At 41.2% G+C, this 24,400-nt stretch overlaps 1 protein-coding gene across 9 annotated transcripts in view; it reads left to right on the top strand.

The window, feature by feature from the left end:
• TNIK (TRAF2 and NCK interacting kinase) overlaps positions 1-24,400 on the top strand; it is a 384,684-nt gene that overhangs the window by 340,028 nt on the left and 20,256 nt on the right. For 5 of the 9 annotated variants that reach the window (XM_034998896.1, XM_034998861.1, XM_034998877.1 and 2 more), the window contains 5 exons: positions 1,554-1,651; positions 2,504-2,527; positions 8,184-8,368; positions 18,573-18,702; positions 24,228-24,392. In XM_034998896.1, the coding sequence (XP_034854787.1) occupies positions 1,554-1,651; positions 2,504-2,527; positions 8,184-8,368; positions 18,573-18,702; positions 24,228-24,392 (602 nt within the window). The remainder of the gene's footprint in view (positions 1-1,553; positions 1,652-2,503; positions 2,528-8,183; positions 8,369-18,572; positions 18,703-24,227; positions 24,393-24,400) is intronic. The other 4 variants (XM_034998906.1, XM_034998868.1, XM_034998888.1 and 1 more) reach the window with 1 other exon arrangement.

Raw genomic sequence — 24,400 nt, 5'->3', positions numbered from 1 at the left:
GAAGTAAACTCTCTGACTTAAAAAGTATATGTGACTCTTTTTCAAGAGGAATAAAAAATGAGCGTCTCTGACCATTTATTCAAGCCTTTCATCACTGTGCAGTTCTCATTAATGAAGAAGCTTGTGAAAAACAAGAGCATGTCCAGCTAATTACACATGACAACACATTATTTCTTGCTACAAAAGTGATTCTTTCTGAACAACCTCCTTCAGAAGATAATTTTGCTTCCAAGTAAGAAAGACCAGAACGTTTTTAAGTGCAATTTGACAAATATTAACAACTTACTCTGCCTGAGAAAAAACAACCAGTCCTTTATTTTTTTCTTAGCCTCTTCATTAGACACAACCAGAGTTGGCCATCTAGTATCTTTTTAAGGTTTTAAATAAGTAAAATCACTGTACGTCCATTTTGAAAAGGTTGAAACCTGGCATGCGATGCTCATGTCTCTGGACTGGGATGTGGCTGCTCCCATATGCGTTCTTCAGACGTCGGTGGCCCAGCCCATAGTCATGTGTCCTTTTGTTGCTTTAATCCAAATATAAATTTACTTAATTTAGAAAACTGCCATTGGCTTATCTTTTTTCTATTCATAAGCAACTTAATATCCTTATAACAAACTAAAGAAAACTAAAGTTACACATACCGTTTTAATTCTCTGATCTGGTTTGGGTTTAATTCTTATCTTCTTTCCTTTGGCCCCTAGGTCCTCTGGGTTAAGAATACCGCTGTATCCCTGGACTGTTTCTGCCCAGGAAAACCACTTTAAAACAAAAGAATCTCTCCTATGCCAGATTGATTTTCTCTACCTATAATTAAATCAGAGAGATGCTCTTCACTCTGGAGCTGTTGGGGAGCCCTCCCCCATCCTTGCTCTGTACCTCTGTCCTGGGGCTCTTCCCCTTTGTCACCAACACTCTCCTTCCTGTCCCCACTTCATTCTTTTTTCCTTAAGAGACCCCGACAACCCCCGCCTCCCATTTAAAAACCATTCCATCAAATAAAATGGGTTTCTATGGCATCAAAATAAACTATTCTGATGGATAAGTGGTAAAAGAAAAAACCAAACATAGAATGTTAACACGGAAGCTGGTTTAGTGTAATAGCTGAAATAGGACTTGGATAAGCCAGACAGAATCCCTGCTCTGCCCATAATTTCTGCATGACCTTAGGTTAGTGTGCCATCTCTCAAAGTCTATATTGAACTGTAAAATGGGAAAAGAGTGCCACACATTGGGTTGGAGCAAGAATCCGATGAGACCGTTGATGTAGAAGGCATTTAGCATTACGTGTGATGCACATTTAGCACTCAGTAAATGGTGGTGGTAGTGGTACTTGCTAGTTTTTCTTATGATTAATAGTGACTTCCAGGTCACAAGCCTAAATGCGTTTGCCTGAACATGAACAGTTTTTTCACAGATGTGTTTGAGATTTGCCTAAGTGAATGACGTATCCCCTGAGTAATCCTGAAGGATGACTCACCACTGAACTGCAAAACTTGAGTCAACACTTCGTGATGGTCATTATTTTTCTTGGCCCCTGTTTTTCTATCTAGCCAACAGTAAGTCAGAAGGATCGCCTGTGCTCCCCCACGAGCCTTCCAAAGTGAAGCCAGAAGAATCCAGGGACATTACCCGACCTAGTCGACCAGCTGTGAGTGCTTTTGAACTCTCTTAAGTTACCAGAGAAGCCACAGGATCAGGTAGTTGGGGATACACTCATGACTATGAAACAGAACTTGCTGAGATTAAGAAGAAGAATGGATGCTAGAAGCATCCAGAAGGAAAGTCATACCTGATTAGGAAAGAACTGAACAGATCTTGGATTGCTTATCTGCCTCTAGGCATTTTGCATTACGCTACTTTAGAGAATAAAAAAAGGGGGAGAAATAACTCCTATCATTACGTAATTTCTACTCAGCAGCTTTGGCAAAAAGATGTGGAGCTGCAGTTAAGGAGATGTGGGCACTTTCTGTGGGTTTCTGTTGTCTGCTCCGCCCTCTCCCCAGATCATTTGCCGTATGAATTAATGTAATTTTTGCTGTTCTTCATGCCTTCAGGACTATATTTTTCTGGACCAAATTGTGATAAGCATGGTTTGACAAGGGGCCTGACAACTTGAAATCTAGCTTCCTTGCTGAGACATGACAGACCCCAAATAGCTTTAGCGAAAGAAAGAAGAGCGTAGAAGCTGACATTTGAAAGTTGGAAATTAATTTGGGATGAGTGAATATCCACTTACTTTCTTTAAAATTGCGGAGAACCTTTTCTATGAAACGAATGTGAGGACTTGTTGGTTTACTCTGGTTCGTACGTATTAAAGTTAGGAAGCAGAGTGAGAGCAATCCTGAAGGGGATTCGCCCCATTCAGGACTGAGGTTCTCTCTGCTCTTTTGCATTTATCAGTTGTGTACTAACAATTCCCATTTTGTGTCTAACCTGCTGCCTTTCTTCTGGCTTTTCCCCCTCCTATGGATTCTTCTGGATTGGGTTCCTCCTATCTCAGAGCTATAAGAAAGCGATAGATGAGGTTAGTATCACCTTTTCTTGGTCATGCTGTCACAAGATGTCAATATAAAGCTGATTTCCTGATGTTGACATTCAGAGAGGCGGCCTGTTCGATGACAGACTTAAAGTTCAGTGCTCTGGAAGGGTCTGCTGCAAGGCAAGCCCCTTCAACCACAGCCAGCCTGAGGCCCTCAGACACTCGTGGGAAGCTCCGGAGACCTTCCTTTTAAGCCAAAAAAAAATGTCACTTTTCCAGTGTTCCAGTCTGGCTAAAGATAAGCATTAGTGCTTTATTATTGGGAAGTTTTTCATCCCAGCATCTTCCAAGAGCAAAGCCTAGCTCTTAACCTGTACTCACCAGCTTTGCAAAGGGGATGGTAGTTTTACTAACAAAGAAGAGAGACATCATTCTAAAGCACTCCAAATTTATATGTGTGATTTGTGAACAAGGAGTTACTGGGTTAGATTAATTTTGTGGAACATTAACTACAGCATCAGCAGCAACATCAACTTTAGTTAATGTATCCTGACGAGTTAAGTGACTTTATTTCCTTATCTGTGGAGACATTTTTCCATTAGAAAAATATATGGCTTTGTCAATCTTAGGTAGCTTGCAAAGAAGGATGACTGCCTTCTGTTGTTTGTCAGACCTGCATGAACACAGCATAGTAGATCTGTGTTGTTGTTGTTGTTGTTGTTGTTGTTGTTGTTGTTGTTGTTGTTGTTTTTAAGAGACAGGCCTTGCCAAGAGTCCTAACTGCATGGAATCTGAAGGCTTTACGGCTATAGCTCTGCTGAGCACCATTTTTGTGAAATGATATGGAAAAAGCACTGGCTTTGGAGTCAACAAATTCAAATTCTAGCCGCCGCCCCCCCCCCCCCCCATAAGCAACTGGCCAGGACCAGTCTCATAACCTCTCTGGGCCAGTTTCTTCATGTGTGCAATGGGGATAAAGACACCTGCTCTGCCTCGATCACAAGCTTGATTAGGATCACTCAAGATCATGTGTGCGAGAGCATTTTATGAAGTGTAAAGCCAAGAGGTTGTCCTCATGCTAAGCTTTGGGCCTGAGACATGGAGCCATTTTGGCAGGTAGAAGAAGCAGGTTTCTATGCATCTGATCTTTACCAAAGAGCCTCAGTTTTTCAGAATTAGGACACCTTACCATTCACAGTGATTTGGAACGTTATTTCTTAGATAAAGGGTTGCTGCTTATTAAAAAAATGTGACTCTACATGTCGACAGTGTGTGGACGGCACTTATAGAAAGGAAATGGAGGGCGTTCTTCATTGCTCTGTGCCAAAGCCTGGCCCTTCCCCTCATAATAATCACAAGGACAGCAACTATCACAACTTGTATCAATTTTCTCCCAAATCGTTGAAGAAAGAGAATGATATTCTGGTGCCATGGCTGCCAATAAAATGGTTGTGTGTGTGTGCAACTCAAGGGAAATCTCATAAGCGCAGAAATTAGCTTGAAGGTGGCAGTCATGAGGGAAATGGATGTCATCTGGTTAACCCAGGATATTTTAGGCTTTAAAAAATTGCTTTATTTATTTTGCTTTACTCTCATACACTGGACAGAGATGACAGGGGGCAACAGAAGTATAAGTAATTGAGGGGATATTAGCTATACACTGAAATCTCTGGAACCATGTGTGGTTGGAAAAAGCCCTCCAGGTGATTCTGATAACCCTACCTACCCTTGAATGTCACTGATCTAAACCACTAAAAATACAGGATTACTTGGTTCTACCTAACTCAGTAGTTCTCAAGCAGGGACAATTCCTCTTCTCCTTTTCCCTCCTCTCCCCACCCCTCTTAGGAGATATTTGGCAAAATCTGGGAGCAGTTTTGATTGTCACAACTTGGAGGTGGGAGGCAGTGCCTACTGGTGTCTTGTGGGTAAAGCAGAGAGATTCTGCCAAACATCCTCCCAAGCACAGGAGAGCAACCCATAGTAGAGAATGATCTAGCCCCAAATGTCAATAGTGCCACAGTTGAGAAACCTTGAATTAAATAAACCTCTCTCCCATCTTCATTCCTAGGTTTTGATATGGCTTCCTTCTATAGGGACTGGCCATTTAGATAACCCAGGATTGAAATGAAAAGCCTTAAAACTCTGAAAAAAAAGTGTTGCTTGTTATTGTTAATCTAATGGTTTGATTTTTCATGAACATCGATCTGAGGGAGTGTCCATTAATTTGGCAGTCCTTTCTAATAGAATATAAGATTGTGCAATATAGTCTGATTAACATAATCGTTGAAAATAAATATCCTCTTTACTTTAGCACAATTAAACATATGACATGAATATTAGATACCTAAGCAAACACTGGCTGTAGCACTGTTTGTTTGTACTATGTAAGAATCTGAAAATTTCCAGAGCACACCCACAGATTGGACAGAACTTGAACAATAGCTAGTAGTCTAAAACCTTTCTTTCTCAGGTGAGGATACTGAAGTTAAGTAACTTCCCCAATGTCATTTCTAAAGATTTCCTAAAAAGGAAGTAAATTCTTCTCATACATAAAGAAAAGACCAGCTTAAAGATTTTTAACTATTACCTTAATCGTTCAAAAAATTGAACTAAAATCTACATAAACTACGTTGTTCTAAAAAGAGACCTAAAAGAGCACCTTTTTAGGTAAAGTATACATAATTGTCAAATTAAATAAGAGTTTTTTTTTTAATGAAACAAAATATCAAATTAATTCTAAAAAGTGTTACAGCAAAGAAGCTTCTGGGTAAGAGCTTCCTATCTTCTCATTTACTCTATAGTCAAAAAATCTTACCATTTTGCTGTATTTCTTTTTCAGTTATACTATACATTTCTCAAATATTTTCATGCTAAATAGCACTTTTTTTTTTCTTTTTTAATACGTTTTAGCTCCAGGCTTGAGACAGCCAAGCAATAAATTACCACAAAAACTCATTATATAGAGAAAATTGGTATTGTCAGAAAATAAAATGTATGAAAGTGGATCTGAACCCAGTGGTGTCAGTTTTAGATCGTGTCTATTTTCTATAACTTTGCTATTGTAAATTCTTCCAGAGTGGATGGATAAGGAACAAAACCGCAGCTAAGCATGTAGACCATTGGCAATGGGAGATTAATTTTCTTTGACTGGGGTATTACCTTTGAGTTACTCATTATTGTTACCTTGGGAGTCTCGTATGTCTCATCAAGCTGTTACCAAGTAAACTTAAAAGGAATTTGCAATTACTTTCAGTGTTTCAAGAAAGATAGCTTTTTAATAATGTAGAAACAAAAAAAAATATTCTAATTAAAAATGAAATTATAAAACAGGTCAGAACTTTAAACTTTTCCTAGATACAGTGTTTAGAAAAAAATAGGTCATTTTCACGAATGAGAGTTTCTTGAAATCAATGGGCTTTGAACTGGCTAAATATTGCTAAAGAGTTTTGATTTTTTTCAAATCTTGTTTGTCTTGTTTTGAAATGTCAGAGATAAGGAGAATGAACTCATAAGGAAAATGTATTATAAATTTAAATAAATCACAGCTAATATTATTATATTTTACTCAGGATTATTGACATTAAAAATAAATTATTTTAAACCATATTCTCTCTTTAAATTATAATAAATGCGTTTTTTAATGATAAGTAACATTTTAATTGCTTTACACTCTTTGGTGAGACTTAACATGCTCCTAACATATAGAAGACAAAATACAAAATAAATTTATCTGTTATTATTTTACTGGTTTGGATGATTATAATATCCTTTTCTATTCATAGCTTTAACAAATATCTAAACTATATTTCCCACTGTGCTCAAGTATTGCATACCCTTCACTATCTTCTTAATTTGATAAAGATAAATATTGGCAATGTCCAGAGGAAATAAGGAGTATAAAGCTGAAATCTGAATATTGCCTCTTCCTGTTTTGGCCTATTGCCAAAGAAACAAGAAATAAATTTGCATAAAATTCTATCTATGTGGTAATTTTCTTCTTTAACAGTATACATTATATTTAAACACCTCTGAGTCTTTTTAATACAATTCTATTTTCATTTTCACAGATGGGGTTAATATCCACTGAGATTGAGGCCACACGTGTGTGCATGTGTGTAAAAAGCCCAGCAAGCATGTTTGGGTAGAAAATGCACAACTTGAATTTTCAAAAGCTTCCCTTTTCAGGTGCTTCAATTCAAGTGACTTCAGAACAAATTTAAAAGCCATGATTGCTTTCCTTTGATTTTATTATGAAATTAGAAGAAATGACTCCTTCACTTACCACCTTGAACTTCCTAAATTTCTAGACCAAATGAAACACCTGAAATGTTTCCTCTTCTACTCTTAACCAACATAATAATGCCTGACATAGAGGGGACGGTAAAGAAATATGATGATTTGTGATCTCCCCCAAACAAAATTACATTTATAATTTAACTATACCCACTCCTCACGGTGTTTCTTCTAACCAAGTAGGCTAGATTAGGAGATGCCATTTAGATCACCTACATGCTCTAATCTGACCTCAGGCGAATTGGACAAATAAATACATTTCTGAATTGAAATAAAGAGAGAATATGGCCATAAGAAAACTGTGGGATTTAGTATCTTTCAATGAGTTTCTTTCTCCCTAATGCCCTGTCTCTCACTGAATGCTCTGATTCCCACATGGGTCACTAATATAGGGAGAAATGGTAAGACTGATGTCCAATTGCTTTTTCCTCATTGCATGCCATGCGCCATGGGCAGTGTAACCCATGCAAATTAGAGCGACCATGCTTTTGCAGGACTGCTGCCCTCTGCATTGCTCGGAAAGCATGTGAAGTCAAAGGTAGTCAGAGATCCAGCACACTGCCTGCAATGTGCCTCGTGATTAGATACCACATCATCACATCCATAAGGCTGAAGACTGCATCATACTCATGGAAACCTGAAAAATGATCTCTTCCTTTGTGGTGTCTGTGCATTCATTTCAGTATTCCTCACGAGGGTTTCTGCCAGGTGACTGTAGTTTTAAACAAAGGAAAATGAAACACCTATCGTTCTGGAAGAAATTTTTTTTTTTTGGTTGTCGTTCGTCTTGATTAACTCAGCTCTGGGGCTATAAGTTTCAGCGGCACTGGGCTTTGGGGTGGGCCATTATTGATGCAGTGCCTCTGCTCTCCAGGGAATGATGACACATCAGATGAGTCATTGTAGTAGCTGGAACCGTGGGAATTGCTCTGTTCTGTGACTGATGCTAGATTTTGGTACAGTAGCAATCAAAGAGGGGAAAGGCCATGACGGTGGCTTGGGTAGGAGTCCCAGAATCCTGGGGAACAGTCGCTCAGCCCATGGGTTTTCTCCTTCACTCTGAGGGTGACCCACTTCACCTTCCCAAAATAAAATGAGAACCCAACGTTTGTATATATGTGTAGACACACAACGCACATACACATATATACACGTGTATTCAGAACTGAACCGTCTCAGTCTAGCCATTGGTTTTGAACAAAGTTTAAATTTATTCCATCTTTCTTTCCTAGTTTCTCTGTGCTACAAACATCGTTTTCTTCGCTCCATACTGCCACTATGTTTGTAACAGTTCTATCTAGAGCTTTCTTTTCTTGTTGCTTAAGCTGCAACACTGACTTGCTGAGAGATGTGACTTTGGTCGTCTCTACAATTCATACATACCGAACGAACTCTTCTTTTGTAGGACCTGACGGCATTAGCCAAAGAATTACGAGAACTCCGGATCGAAGAAACAAACCGCCCGCTGAAGAAGGTGACTGATTACTCCTCCTCCAGTGAGGAGTCGGAAAGTAGTGATGAAGAGGAGGAAGATGGAGAGAGCGAGACCCACGACGGGACGGTGGCCGTCAGCGACATACCCAGACTCATGTAAGAGGGCTGCTTTTCACATGTCGGCTGGGGCGGGTGAGGTCTCCAAAGTGAAAGGACAAGAAATGTGAATTAAATAGAGGATCATTTATGGGTCTCTGCCAGGATCAACTGGCTTTGGGGATTTGAGTTTTTTATTAGAGCATAGTCCTATAGTTAGCTCTCTCCACAGACACCGTCACTTGGAATACATAGCAGTGTTCCTACTGCCTAGGCTTTATCCAGGTACTCTTGTGGGATTGACTCCCCCTTTGGTGACACTTTCGTGGTTCTTGTCATCCCCAGGGAAAATGATATTGACAACCAGGCCGTTGGCACTTGCCTGTCCCCCTAGAACTGCAAGAGTGGAATTATGGACAATGACATTTAGGAGTTAAAATTAACAACAGGAAACATATTCCATCATCCCCCCACCACCACCACCACCACCATACATAAGGAGGAATGCACATGACAGTGTGGGTTAGCATCCCAGTGAAAGATTCTGGAGTCAAATCATCCTGTGGAGAACTTCTGAGTGTTTGACTTAAATATAACCCTGTTATCACTTTCTTCTTCTTCACTGTCTGTCTTATGTGATCCTTTTCTCTGTGGCCTGTGACTTGCCCCCCAACACACCCCCCTACGTTCTGTCCATTTTTTTGCAGTCTCCTTTTGGCTATTTATACCTGTATTTATGCCTACCTACACTTCCCTTATTATTTACTTGTGTTATAGCCTTTACTTCTTCTCTTTTCTTTGTTTTGTGAGGGGGAGGCTCACTTTTTCTTTTTCTCATTGGACAGGGTCCTATGACAGAATTCCCCTGCCCTATTGCTTCTCCAGTTTAAAAAAACAGATCTGGACAATCACTCACATCCATTTCTTGCTTCCTCCCCCAAATAAACACAAGATGCTGTTGCTCTGGTTTGCTATAAATTTGACAGAGTGGGACACTGACGATTCCAACTTTGCTCTTCACTCACCTCCATTTCTTTGGCTCAGCTACTAATATTGGTCATCACACTACACTTACTCCCTATAGAGAAGATGCCATTTAGGGTCATAGATTACTGTCCTGTCCAGCAGAGATTGGAGAGAGAGGGCTGACCAGTCTGCAGAGAATGTACTCCATTGATTAACAGTCATTATATACAAGCAATTCTGAGAGGCAAATCCAACTATCATAGCTGAAAATTTATACTTGTTGTTCTGCTGTTGATTACACAGTTATTGACAACCATAAATATGCTAAAATATGACATTTGAAACAAATTGCATTAAATTGCTTTTTTAACAGCAAATAAAATTGTTCTAGAGGCAAAATCACTAATCCAAAACGTTTCTGCAAAATATGCTGGTCCTTTCAGTTTTTATCTTGACTCAGCTTTGGTTAATTTTTCTAACAGATGTTTCAAGTTCCCTTTAAGCACTGAGCCTACAACTACCAGGATGAGGGGTGAATTTAGAATATTGCTAAAACCTCCACTCTGTGCTCCACACCATACCGAGGGCTTTGAGACAAGCAGCAAGGGCACACACAAGCATATTGCCTTCTAAAAGTGTATATTCTAGTTGGAGAGAAACAAGATTATATGCAGAAACTTCAGACTAATAGAAATATTTGGAAGAGTGACCAAAGACAGCCTTGGAAGAGATGTTCAATCACATTTGGTTTTGAAGCGCTGTCATATTTTGCAAGGCTGTTGACAGTGTTGACCCTGCTGCTGCCAAGGGCACATCCATTTCTTCCCTCACTAGAAATACCCACCTTTCCAAAATTTGCTGGAATAGGCCATGCTGCACTTCCTCTCTGCTGTCGGGCACTCTCCTGTCCCTTTAGAAATCACCTGCTTACAGCCCAGCCTCTGCACAGAGAGAGCCTGTACCTTCCGCTGTGTGGCCCCTGGATCTTGAGCGTATTCTTGCGGCTTCGTGTAGTGCTCGAATCAGGATATTTATTACATGTTGTTTCCCTCTCTGGGCTCTGAGATCCCTGAGGGTGAGGGTTGCGTCTCATTCATCTCTGTACTCTTAACACCTTGCATGGTGTCTGGAATAGAGTTGGTCTTCAGGGACTTTGATTTATATTTAATTGCACTGAACTGAAATTGCAAGTCCTGGCTTCCTAGAGTTTATAGCTCAAACCAGAAGAAAGACACATTCACAAATAACTGTCATCAAGATAGAGGGAACGTGGGGCAATATTAGAATCTCAGGCAAGGGGAAATTGAAGTAAAGGCACAGAAGGTTGACTTTGATAGGAATGTCAGGTGTATGGGGGCAGGGAGGGGGGTGGTCTGGACCAGTGAAACCAGACTAAGAAGTGTGCGCTTTATCAGGTGGCCGTTGGGAACCATGGAAGGCCCCCCGAGCTGGGAAGTGACATGATCAGTGCTATGTTTGAGAGAAATTTGGCAAGATGATCTGTAAAAAGAACAGACTCGACACTGGTAAAGCAATTCAGAGGATCTATTACTACCATCCAGAAATAATGAATGGGCTATCATTGAATGCATATAATGGAGGCAAAAGTTGACATGGCTCTTGAAGAATTGGTAAATTTTAGGCAGGTTAAAACGATCATCCACTAAAGAACATTTAAAATATTTAATGATATAGGAGATCTACTCAGAGACAAGGCACGATACAAGTGTAACCCTTTACATTCTGTGCTACATATATATCAACACAGTTCACTGCCATGAAATGTATACAAAAAGAGCTTCTCAGAAATGGAGACCAGCCATTCAGACAAACAGCTGTAGATACTAATGCTCAAAACAACAACTTTTTTTATGGACAGTGCTGGTTTCATATTTATAGTATAACGTAGAACCTATAAGAGTGTGCATAACTAAGATTATTTCCCTAACCAACTGCACTCTTTCCAATGCCTCATGCATAGAAAAATAATTGGTGGAGGGAAATAGACTAAAATTATAAAAGTGATTACCTCTGGATTATACAACTATGAGTGGTTTTTATTTTATGTAGATCCCCAATTTCATGATGAGCATTTACTATTTTTATAATCAGGAAAAAAACAAAAGCTTTCTAGAACAGGAGGAAGGGAAGGAAAAGTGCCTAAGTTGATTTGCATCAGATCAAGCAAGCTGAAGAAGCATCCTCTTGTATCAGCATCTTCCCTCAAGTGTCTGTGCCTGCTTCAGAACAAGACATGTGAGGCCCAGTCTTAACCATTAGGACCATCTCCTGCTAGCATAGCCATTGAGTTGCGTACAATCTTATAAAACGCTGTCATCACTGGAAAGCCATGGTTCTGACCCCGTTGCCCTCCCAGGCTGTTGTAGTGCTCCCCTCCCTTGCCTGTGGTCCTCTCTGCCCTCCTGGCCATTTTTCCAGTCTGGTTTTACTAATGTAGAATCGTGGCTCTGGTCATGCTGTATCCTAGTGTCCTATGACCCTCTTCATCCCTGGGGCTCATGATTGCCTCAACATATGCTCCAGCCAAACTGACCTATCCGTTCTTGCAAATAAATGCCTTGTACTTGTCCAGTGTTGTGCCTTTTCTTGCAATGACCTCTCCCTCTGTTTTGCATTCCCACTTACATCCAGCCTTGTATTTGAGTATTCATGTCATGTTTGTATGGTCTTCCGGATGCTAACCTCTTTAGTTTCAGGAGCCATGACTTCCTCAGCTTTTTTTTTTTTTTTTTTTATAAAGACAAAGAGAATGCATAGCAGGGAGGAGCAGAGGGAAAGGGAGAGAGAGAATGAGAGAATCTTAAGCAGGCTCCATGCCCAGCACAGAGCCTGATGTGAGGCTCAATCTCACTACCCTGAGATCATGACCTGAGCCGAAATCAAGTCAGACGCTTAGCCGACTGAGCCACCCAGGCACCCCTTCCTCAGCTTTTATATCCACTACCCAATGCTAAACCCAGGGCCATTCATATAGCAGGTGTTCAATAAATGTGTATTAAATTGAATTAAATCAGTACCTACAGTAACACGTTGACAAATCCTATTAGAGGAAATTACTGTTCTAAACCTGTGACCTAATCACAGTAAATTTCCTATAGTTTTCCTTCTAATCAGTGGATGTGTTTTGTTTTGTTTTGTTATAGTCTTTACAGGAATTTGAACAACTAATTGTTCTCACCCAGACTCTACCTTGGAAATAATTTTTAGAACAAAGGATTACTTTAACTATAAAATGTTTGGCCTGAGTGGTTTTTTTTAATTATTGCCTTTTTTTCATTCTTTTATTATTAATAAACTTAATTTTTTAGAACAGTTTTAAATTCACAAAAGAATTGAGCAGATAGTACAAAGTTCCCCTGTTACTCCTCCTACCCCCTGCACAATTACCCCTATAATAAGCACCGTACATTAGTATGTACATATGTTATAATTAATAAACCAAAATTGATATACTTTTTTTTTTAAGATTTTTTATTTATTTATCTGAGAGAGAGAATGGGAGACAGAGAGCATGAGAGGGGGAGGATCAGAGGGAGAAGCAGACTCCCCGCTGAGCAGGGAGTCCAATGCGGGACTCGATCCCGGGACTCCAGGATCATGACCTGAGCCGAAGGCAGTTGCTTAACCAACTGAGCCACCCAGGCGCCCCAAAATTGATATACTTTAATAGTTCATTCAGATTTCCTTAGTTTTTACCTAAAATCCTTTTTTCTGCATCAGGATCCCATCCAGGATACCATGTTATATTTAATTATTTAGTTACCATATCTATTTAGACTCCTGTTGGCTGTGACAGGTTCTCAGACTTCCTTTGTTTTTAATGAACTTGGCAGTTTTGAGGAGTACTAATTAGGAATATCATAGAATTCCACTCTACCAGAATTTATCTGATGTTCTTGTCGTGATTAAGGTTATGGATTTGGAGAAGAAAGATCACAGAGGTCACGTCGTTTTTATCAGTTCATATCAAGGGTATGTACTATAAATGTGACTTAGGACTATTGGCATTGACCTTGATCATCTGGCTGAGGTAATGCTTGTCAGGTGTCTCTACTGTAGTGTAATTTTCCTCCCTTTCCACACTGTACTCTTTGGAAGGAAGCCAGTGTGCACAGCCTGCACTTAAGGAGTGAGGAGTTACGTTCCTCTGGATGGAGTCTCTATATAATTTATTTGAAATTATTCTGCAGAGATTTATCTCCTCTCCATTTATTAATTTATTCAGTCATTTATTTATATCAATATAGACTCATGGATATTTATTTTGTACTTTGGGTTATGATCCGATACTTCATTTTGCTGCTTAAATTATTCCACCTTCAACCACGGGAAGCTCTTTCAGTTGGCTCCTATACCCCCCATGGCTGACACACCCCAGTCAAGCACTTTCTTACCTTCTGACACTATAAGGCGCTCCAGGCTTATCTTGCGTATTTCTTGCTCTAGTCCTGGAATCAGCTATTTCTCCTGGGAGCCTTGATTCCTTTTATTAAAGAATGATATCAGAACCAAGATTTGGGCACTAGGTGTGCTCATTGCTACTGATGTATCATTTCTTCTAGGCACTCTCACCTGACAGAGCAAGGAAATATATATGTGTATACTAACCCATTATGTACCCATATCTATAAATGTTTCTACCTATAGCCATCTGTATTACATTAAATAAAAGTTTATCCTGATATCTCCAACTCTGATTCATTAACACATGGATCATTCTAGCCCCCTCCCCTTCCTTACCTGGAAATTCCCACTCCAACAGTAGGAAACCAGGCTCTCACAATCTGCCAACATTTGCTTAGTGTTCACTTCTGGTACACATGGATAGCAGTATCAGAATGCTTAACCTGTATGCCCATGGGAAACAACTTTAGCAGTTAGAGTGCAGTGCTTACAGGCAGTTCCTTTTACCTTTAGTCTTATGGGACTCCATTTATTTCCAGAGTTACAAAGGTCAACCTTTTCCCCATCCCCCACTCTGTGAGATTTTTTAAATACCTTTGTAATGCAGTTAGATTCTCTTTTCCCAGTCTGCCTTCTTTCCTGGGATCCACCAACCTCCTAAATGATTTATTTTTATTTGCATATATCAAAGTTCACTCTCCATACTATGAGGTTCAGTGACATACCTGAACCAATTTTTGGTTATCCTGTAATAACAATTATAAGAAAATTATTTTGGCATAACCCATATATAAAAGTGATCCAATGCTGAAATTACTTTTTAAGTTTTAAAGAGACAAAACATTAGTTATTCAGGACACTTTAAACATGGTAATAATTCTCATAGCTGATTGCTCATCAATTCATAAAAGAGCTATCTTTTGACAATAAACTTGAATGAAATGTTTGCTAGAATTATTGAACAAAGCCTTTGTTGACTTATGAAACATTTATTGGATGTCACTTACCTGTGACAGTGGTTGGCACTGAAGATGCCAACAATACTGAGATCTGACCATTGCAGGACTGTGTATGGAGTGCATGGTTAGCGGTGTGCAGAGGCTAATGTGGAAGCAGAGTGGAGAGCCACCTATACCACCCCAGTGGGGCTGGGGTGGGGTTTGGGAGTGCCTGGACTGCAGTTTAAAGGAGAAGTTACCCAGAGGGAAGCAGAGAGTGTGAAAGAACCATTCAGGACGAGAAGATAGACTAAAGTTGCCCAACGGTTTTGGTAGCATGATGCGTGTAGGAAACTACTAGGAGTCACATGTTGTTCAAGTTAAAAATGGAAGATAGGGTTTGTTGAAAACATCAGCCAGAGAAATAGGCAAGGACCAGATAAAAGAAGGCTTGTAAGCCACAGGTCTATCCTCTGGTTAATTGGGAGCTCCTGAAGGTTGAAAGCAGAAGAGTGACATGGTCAGGGGAATAGAAAAGGATGGAGTGGAAGGGTCAGTAATAGCAGACAGACAAGAGGCCAAATACCCAAACTATCAAAGAGCAGTCATTGAACTTGAGAGCTAAGAAATGACTTAAGGAGCGTCCTTGAGATGCTAGAAGTCAAGTATAGGGAGCACCAGTTTGAACAGTGAACCTTAGTATTTGAAGGAAGGTACCATGCCTTTTAAAAAGAATTCTGGGAGCACTTGGCTGGCTCTGTTGGAAGAACATGCGACTCTTGATCTCAGGGTTGTGAGTTTGAGCCCCACATTGGGTGTAGAGATTACTTAAATAAATAAATAAACTTCTTAAAAATGTAAAAATTAAAAAAAAAGAATTCTATAGAGAGGTGATTTGGAACATACAGAAGTCTGTAGGAATTTTCCATAGTCAAAGCTATTATTGGTACCAGAAAAATTAATGATATGGTTAATTAATACAGGGTACACAGAATGAGCAAATATGTATAAAAGGTTCATAATAAAATAGACCAATCCTACACACCAGGAAAACCTTAAACTAAGAGAAATTGCTCACCATTCTAGATCAATTTGACCAAGGAAGAAATACAGATTATCTTTTATTCAATCTATAAGGAATATTACTAGTAGAAATGATATTTTTAAAAACTCAAAACAGCCCGAACTGTTCACCATAAAAATTTATCATAGATGGAGCAGTTCTGACTCATAAAATTTTAAGTATAAAATGGACCCAGGAAAAAAATAATCTCAGTAAAAATATTCAGCAAGAGATCAAACTGATAGTGGCTGACACTATGCCCTATAAAACTTGCTATTGACTAAAAATGGACAGGTGAATCAGATCTTCTTAATAAAGTTGACACCTTTAGGGGCGCCTGGGTGGCTCAGTCGGTGAAGCGTCTGCCTTCGGCTCAGGTCATGATCCCAGGGTCCTGGGATTAAGCCCCACATCGGGCTCCCTGCTCCACGGGAAGCCTGTTTCTCCCTCTCCCACTCTCCCTGCTTGTGTTCCTGCTCTCTCTGTCTCTCTCTCTGTCGAATAAATAAATAAAATCTTCAAAAAAATAAAAAATAAAATAAAATTGACACCTTTAGAACTGATCCAGACAAATTGTACTCGGTAGAAGTAGTGACCACAGAAGCCTTTGAAAGATGATATGGATAAAAATTTTGATTGGTTTACTAAATATTTGTTATAAAATCTACATAGAAAAGAATTGGATCCTATGATGACAATTTTAGTAACATAATAATGAAAGTAAATAAATTGGCAAAGAGTTTAACTGAGGCATATGGAAAATTGATCAAGGGGTTGTCCTAATGGAATTAGCTCTAGAAAATATCTTTTTTAATGAAAATTTCACTCATATTGGCATATTTCTGATTAAAATGGATAGAATCAAACATCATCAGGGTAAAAAAAACATAAGTGGGGCCAAAATAGCTTTGACCTTTGAACTCCCGTGAAGCTCTCTATTGGTGAAAGGGAACTCAGTTGTACACTTCTCAGCCTGGTGGTGCCTTCTGACAGTGGCCAAGAATGTCTGAGTGAACAAGGGAAGTGACCCCCTTCCTAGAAGTCTCTGGCTCTTTATAAATACTTCATTTATTGACCTATTTGTATCACACCATCTTGTCCCAAACAAGAATTGAAGGCGGCTTAAAAAAAAATACATACAAGGTAAGATAAACTTTCAAATAAATGAGTGAAGATATCCTAGTTTTGACAACTATTCTGATTGACCAGTCTGGCAATATGTCAGGCATTCATTGAAGCGATTTCTTTTTCCATGTCTCTGGGACACTATTAATGTCTCCTTTCTGCAAATGCAATATTGAAATTGCTCCTTTGGAATTTCTTCCCAAACACATCAGTTCTAACTGATACTTAGATTCATTCAATCCACTGCTCCAGTTTAGTAGTTTTGAAGTAAGCATCTTGCTATGCATTTTTTTTGGTCTGGACTCATCTTCACATCTTCTCACCTCTTTGTTTGGATCCTTAACATATGTCTTCTCTGTCCCAGAGATGTCAGAAATCTGGCATGTTTCTTCTTTCTTGAATTGAATATTTCATCAAATGTTTGGACTTGATCGAATCCAAGAGACCAGAAAGATTTTTTTGAATACATAAGAAACAATTAGGAGAACAAAATGGTAAAAGATACAATTAACATACCTAGTGAGAGAAATAAGCCTTGATACCTTTTTTATTTTTAATAAACCCACATTAAAAGAGAGGCAGCTGCGGGCGCCTGGGTGGCTCAGTCGGTTAAGCGTCTGCCTTTGGCTCAGGTCATGATCCTGGGGTCCTGGGATCGAAGCCCCCTCCCCCCTGTCAGGCTTTCCTGCTCAGCCAGGAGTCTGCTTCTCCTTCTGCCCCTCCCCCTGCTCATGCACACGCTCTCCTTCTCCTTCTCTCTCTCAAATAAATAAATAAAATCTTTTAAAAAAATAAAATAAAACAAATACAAGGTATCAGTGAGGACCACATTGGAAACTGAAATCCTATGGACGAACCACGTCACCTACCTGGTTCTCAGTTTTCCTTGATGCTATGGTCTGTGCCCCAGGACACATGCTCTCACATCAGTCTCCGCTCTCAGGGTATATGTCGAGGTCCTGTTACCTTCTCCATTACATCTTAAACACAAGAATAAGAAACAAACTGAAAATAAATATACCACGGTGTGGAGTCATTACAAGAGGTTTTAAAACATACTGCATATTGGTAAATAGCCTAGCTGATGGATGTCCTAGTAAGCCAGAATGCCCTTAATTGATATTTCTTCTCCGTAAATAATGTAAAACCCATTGATCAAATGATTGTGCATTGCACTCCTTCCCACTCTGTGCCCAGCTCTACACTGGGTATACAATGATGAGCAGAGACAAGACTGCCCTCACAAGCATATGTTCTAATGAGACTGAAGGCAAAAGTTACAAGAGACTCAAAAAGATAAAGAATCACAAATTGTGATGAGAATGAATAAGACAAAGGGTGAAGAGAAAGAAGTAGGGTTAGTGGGATAAGACCTAGGTGCTGAGAGATGCCTTCTCAAGGGAAGTTATCATTTAAGATGAAATATTAATACTTAAGTATCATTAAGATGAGAGGCAACTGGCCAAGAGCCAGGGTGGGGGACATTTTTCCAGGCAGAGGGAACAGCATGTGCAAAGTGCAGGTCAGGGTGCCTGCTGGTGGAAGAAGGAGTAGGGAGGGCTTAGAAACCCTGTGGAGCCTGGTGGGCAGTTTTGTTCTTGGAGAGTCTGAAGCTTGCTCGCTAGGGCTGCTGTAGGAGAGCAGGCAGGGAGGGGATGCTGCGGGAGTGGGACACCTGTTCAGGACACCGAGAAACGGGCATTCCCTGAACATACATTGCTGTTAATATCCTTCCTTCCCATCTCAGACCCACAGGAGGCCCTGGGAGCACCGAGCAGTACAATGTGGGAATGGTCGGCACGCATGGGCTGGAGACCTCTCACACGGACACTTTCAGCAGCAGTATTTCAAGAGAAGGAACCCTGATGATAAGAGAGGTAAGCTGGTATAAAAACTGCAGAGGAAGTGCATTTCTTAAGTGGATTCGATATTAGAGCTTTCGCGGAGAATGCTTACGGCGTGTAGTTTAAGCCTTGTGAATGGGGGCCAGGGGCAGGGGGGACCCATGCTTCTCAATGGCTGAGTGATTTTAATTGTCCACCGCCTCCTTTCCTGTATCCTTCTAAGCTTCTGCAGTGTGACTTAATTACATTAGTCCAGATTCTTCGGTAGGAGCTATGCAAATCGGAATAGAGAATTTGAGCTTGAGGATATAAAACTGGCAAATCCAGATGTTTCCTACAGCAGGAAAACAGAAATGAATGGTCTCGCTCAGCAGCATCCGAGGCCTTGTTATGCCTACTCCTGCCATGGCCTTATCCTTGTGGATTTTATGTAGAAAATTCTTAGAAGTTCCAAGAAAGGGTGATTTCATCTTATCTAATTAGGTCAACATTAAAAAGGCTGTTAAGCTATGTTGATGAAAGAACAAAGAAATATGCAGATCTACTTGGAAATGTACCTTGGCACTTTGTATGATTTTGTTTTTTTAAACTCAGGCACATCATTTCAATTGCGGTGGGGGTGGGGCATCTCCTCCCACAGGCAGCGCGTCCTCACTGGGCCTGTGCCAACCGGAAGGGCCTTGACAAATCAGAATTTGTCTTCTCTTCTTTTTCACTTCATCATCATCCTGCAAGTTTGCCACCAAGTCTTTGCCTGGAAGGAAAGTAATGGCTGGTAACATCGGGCAAAAAATGACTTGATGTCCCCTTGGGTCCGTGTTATCATCTATAAAATTTCATAAATAATAGTAGAAAGATGACTGGGAGGATTCAGTGAGTTAATACATGTAAGCATTCAGTTAATGTAAACACAGTTGACTCCGGAACAACACGAGTATGAACTGTGTGGATCCACTTACATGTGGATTTTTTTTTTCAATACAGTCTAATACTGTAACTGTATTTTCTTGTCCTTATGATTTTCGTAATAACATTTTCTTTTCTCTAGCTGACTGTATTATAAAAATACAGTGTATAATACATATCCAGAATATGTGTTAATAAACTGTTCGTGTTATTGATAAGGCCTCCGGTCAACAGTGGGCTACTCCAGGAGTTAAGCTTTTGGGAAGTCAAAAGTTCTATTCGGATTTTCAACTGCCCCGGGGGTCAGTGCCTCTCGCCTCCATGTTGTTCAAGGGTCAACTCTATTTTATTTTATCTCACTGTCACCAGAGAACGGAGTTCTTCTTTGACTCGTTATCACTCCCCACTCTTGCCTCTGAAAACAATGTATATCATCTGTCATTCCTCAGCCAGGAGAGTTTGGGAAACCGTAATAGCAGGCTTTGCTCTCCCAAGAAAGAAAGGAACTATAGTTTTGAGATGAATAAGGCCTTTGAAATAATAATTGGCAGTAGGGCTGTAACTGGAAGAGTAGTTCCCAAGGCAACTTACGAGAATTTCATTATATGGCCTTGCTGAATCTTTGAAGTAGGCTTTAAAGAGTCCTATCATGTAAGCCTGAAATAAGAAATGGACTCGGCTGCAGCAGTTGACATTGCATAGTGCTGGTGTATAAATCTCCCAGTGTGGTGTGTGGATAATTTCATTGCAAGTGTGGACGGCTGCTATCACTGTAACTTGCTACTTGGAAGACTTGAGGGAAAATGTTCCGGAGTGAGTTACTCTCTGACTCCAAATAAAAGGACTCTGATTTCTAACGCAGTTGAAAATTTGCTTGAGTCTTTATGACAGAGTCAATACCTTGAATAAGATTATCAGGAGGCACATTTTCAATTCAGTTGCCAGACATATCCAAATGGCTCCATGTTATTTAAAGCACTCCAGGACTTTATGACCACAGCCAATCACTTTGAAAACAGCACTCACCAGTGTCTTATGTGAATTTGATCTATTGAGGGCCCAAAATCTTTTTTGTCTCTCAGTTTCTAAAATTCCACCTTTCCCAAATGTGAGCTTTTAAAATAACAAACCTTGAGTTGGAATCCATTAAAGGTACAGGTATTAAAAAGTTGAATGCAAATAAAAGTATGTCCCTGACAAAAGAGTAGGAAAAGAAAAACTCATAATAGAACTTAGCTTATAGGGTGCTATCATTCAGTTCCCCAAGATGGACATCAAGTCGAACTCACTCATGTCAGCATTCCCACTTAAGTGGACAAGATGGTTCCAGAGGATACGGGCTGTACTACCCACAGTCTTGCCAAGATGCACAAATTTAGTGCACACCCAGGCCCAGTGGTTTTCTCTCTCCCTGTCCTATGGCCCTGTAGGACCTTGCCCTACTCTCGTTCTAGAACCCACCACACCAGCTGTCATCTCCCACTTCGTCCATCGGGACCCATCTGCTGGAAGAGCCACTCTCCCTTCCCCACTACCCCTGCTGCCCACTCCTCACCCAGCAGGTCGCTGGGGGTCTGGCTCAGCCTTCCCTTTCTCCTTGAAGCCCCTCGTGGGCCTCCGTGGGCCTCTGTCCATAGCATCTTTCTTACTGACCAGCTGACAATAGGAAATAATAGGAAAAGGAGTCCACTTAAAACAGCTTACAGTGGGGAGAAGAGGTGGGGTTGGTATCAGAGATAGAGGCACAAAAATTCAGAGGTATTTCATACAAGGAATCCAAAGGCAAAGAGTAAGTTGGGACTCTGTGCAGGGCTGGAACCAGAAACTAAAAAGGATCAGGAACCCAGGCAGCTTTCCCGTGCCTATCTTTGGCTCTCTCACTGCCTGTCATCTCTGCTTTCCTCGATGCCTTGTCTCTCCTCTCCCTCATTTCTCTTTCCTCCAATTGCTCCTTTGTTCTTTCTACTCCACAGGCCCGCTTTCTCTCCCTCTGCATGCATGAGCTCTCACTTCTCCCCGCCCCCCAGTTGTAAGACAGGCGCCACCTCCCACCCAGTTCAGCTGTGCAGCAGAAACTGACCAGTGTCTCTCGGCCCCAACATTAAATGCAAAAGGGAATTTGATCCTGCATCATTCAGGTGTCCACTCCAGGTCCGATCAGCTATGGCCGAGAGCAGAGCCACCTCGTGTGGCAGCACCCAAAGCACCTGGGCTCTGCTACCAGGCAGCCCCCGATTGCAGCACTTAGAACCTGTGTCGCTTGGAGCAAGTCACTCTTGCACTGCAGTTTCTCCATCCGTAAAATGAGGATAATGAAAGCTAACCCACGGTGTTATCTTAAGGACTGCGTGGAATACCGTACCTAAAGCGTTTGGCATGGTCCCAGACACATACTGTTTGTCGGAACAGCTTAGTGCCCAGCCCCATGGCAATGGTGAGGGTGGAGAGACTATAGAGATGGTTGGGCTCTGCAAGGAGGTCCTAGGGGGCAGGGCTGTTGTTCATTTATCTCTGCGTTCCCAGCTGAGCGCCTGGCGCACAGAAGGTATTTAACTCTGAGAAGCTGGCCGAAGGGACAAAAGCTGATGACTCAGAGTGGGGAGATTCAGGGGTCACCACTGGATTCCTTAAGGCTTCTCACCGTCTGGGCCTTTTCCCCTTGTTAGCCTCTTCAGGTCTTTCTTTGATAAGCTGTTCTTGGCTTGAGGCAGGATACTAGGGATAGAATAGAGAACCCGTGAAACTCTAAAGAGACACTATGTGTGATTTATGCTACTGGGAGATTGGGGGGAAATGTTAAGCCTTTCAGTATTTGAACAGAAATTAGAAGGAAGGAAGGAAAAGCTGTCCAGTACACATAAAATTGGAGACAGTGGGATGAATCAGGACTGAACCCCATAAATATCATTTAGAAGACAAAGTGTTCAGCTCTGAGAACCGGCACTAGTACCCGGATGAGCACCAGGACAGAATGAATCCAGAAAATACCCCTCGCCAGGGCAGCCTGCAGGCCAGGAGCATGCTGCCAAAAAACAGAGCATGCTTCTGCTTTCCAGTTATTTCTCAAACTCCCTGGCAACACCCCTTACATGAACCCCTTCAGGAACTTGGGGATCTGTTTCGTCTCCCCCCAAAAAGTGCCTCCTTTCACTTTTAGCCAGAAGCAGGTACCAAGTGGTCCTTGCAAGACCAGGACAGGGTCTGGAAGGGGGAAGTCAGGCCAGTGTGAGCCCATGCCAGCCAGTCCCAAAGAAGGCGAGGAGTGCTTCTGCCTGCCCTGATCCTGGCTCATTCCTCCATGTTCAGCAAAACGTGTCACACTCAGTAGGCACTCAGAAATGTTAGGTGAGTGAATGAATGAAAGCAAAGGCAAAGAAGGGACTCATTTACTTAGGTCTGCTCTAAGAAACCTCAGTGAGTTGGTCGCATAAATGTCAAGTCAGGAAGCACAGTACTAGCCAGGCCTACAGGGTGGGCACTGGCTTTTTAGGAAGCAGAGTTGTCTTTTAACCCTGTATTTCTTCCCTGGGGTTTTTGGGGAGGAGGCTTTACTCTCCAGGGCAGTGGTTTCCAAACTTGTTAGGTCATACAACCCTAACAGTAAAAATTTTAGAGCACTCCACATAATTACAATGTATTATTTTTTAAGAGAGAGAAAGAGCATGCACATAGAAGAAGAGGGAGAGGGAGAGAGAGAGAATCTTAAGCACGATGTGGAGGTTGATCTCACATGAGATCATGACCTGAGCCAAAATCAAGAGTCAGACGCCTAACCGACTGAGCCACCCAGGTGCCCCATAATTAGAGTGTATTTATTTACAAATCATGCGTGTGTCCTACTTCACATATTATATGTATATTATAAAATACCTTGAGAGGACATTAAAAAGGGATACCATAAACAATATTTCAAATGCTTTGCTAGTCATGATGACTTCCATTTTTTACTACACGACACCATAATTGCTTATGAGAGTTTCAATACTAATAACGAACATAAACCCGTAGTTTCAAATAATCTGTAGATTATTTCAGTACATTTTCTTTTGTAACTCCTATCAGATCTGACTCATTAATCATTGTTCTGACGTCACGACTGACAAAGAAGGCAACTGTGAGTCTGGTTGATATCATCTCTGCATTTTCTTGGGCTACATGGTACATGGATTCTTAGCTTTATCTCATCCCGACCTCTTCGTTTCAGCAATATTTTAGGTCATATGTGTGTGTCTTGTGGATTTGTGTCTTGTGACCAGGTCATATAATCTACAAGTCCAGTTAACTGGTGTGCTCACAGGCACACACACAAATAGGGCAGAAGGGGACCATGCAAATGCAGACCTTGGGTGCTCAGCCCCTCCACCTGCATGCAGCATTCCTGTCTTCCCCCAGGGAACCCCCACATCCTGTGTGGCCCTGAAGGCAGAAGCAAAAGGCCCCACGGTCAGTCCATATGCTAAATAGTAACGAAGTTTAACTTCTTCTTTATTTTCTTAGTAAAACAGAAATGTGAAGGTTATCTTCCCACACACCCCGGCGGGTCCATTTGGAGACCACTGTGCCTGTGCTTTATGAGGGGTGACATCGCTCCGTGGCCTTTGCCCCCCCCCAATCCCTGTCTAATGCTCCCCGTGTGTTGTGCCTCACCCCAGACGTCTGGAGAGAAGAAGCGATCTGGCCACAGTGACAGCAATGGCTTCGCTGGCCACATCAATCTCCCAGACCTGGTGCAGCAGAGCCGTTCCCCGGCCGGGACACCAGCTGAGGGCCTGGGGCGCGTCTCCACCCATTCCCAGGACATGGAATCCGGGACTGAAGTAGGTGC

This window comes from Mirounga leonina, unplaced genomic scaffold (genome assembly GCF_011800145.1).
Source record: "Mirounga leonina isolate KUSES-001 unplaced genomic scaffold, KU_Mleo_1.0 Mir_115, whole genome shotgun sequence".
In the NCBI taxonomy this organism is placed as follows: domain Eukaryota; kingdom Metazoa; phylum Chordata; class Mammalia; order Carnivora; family Phocidae; genus Mirounga; species Mirounga leonina.
Note: the sequence above shows the minus strand (reverse complement) of the source record. Positions and strands in the feature narration are given on the sequence as shown.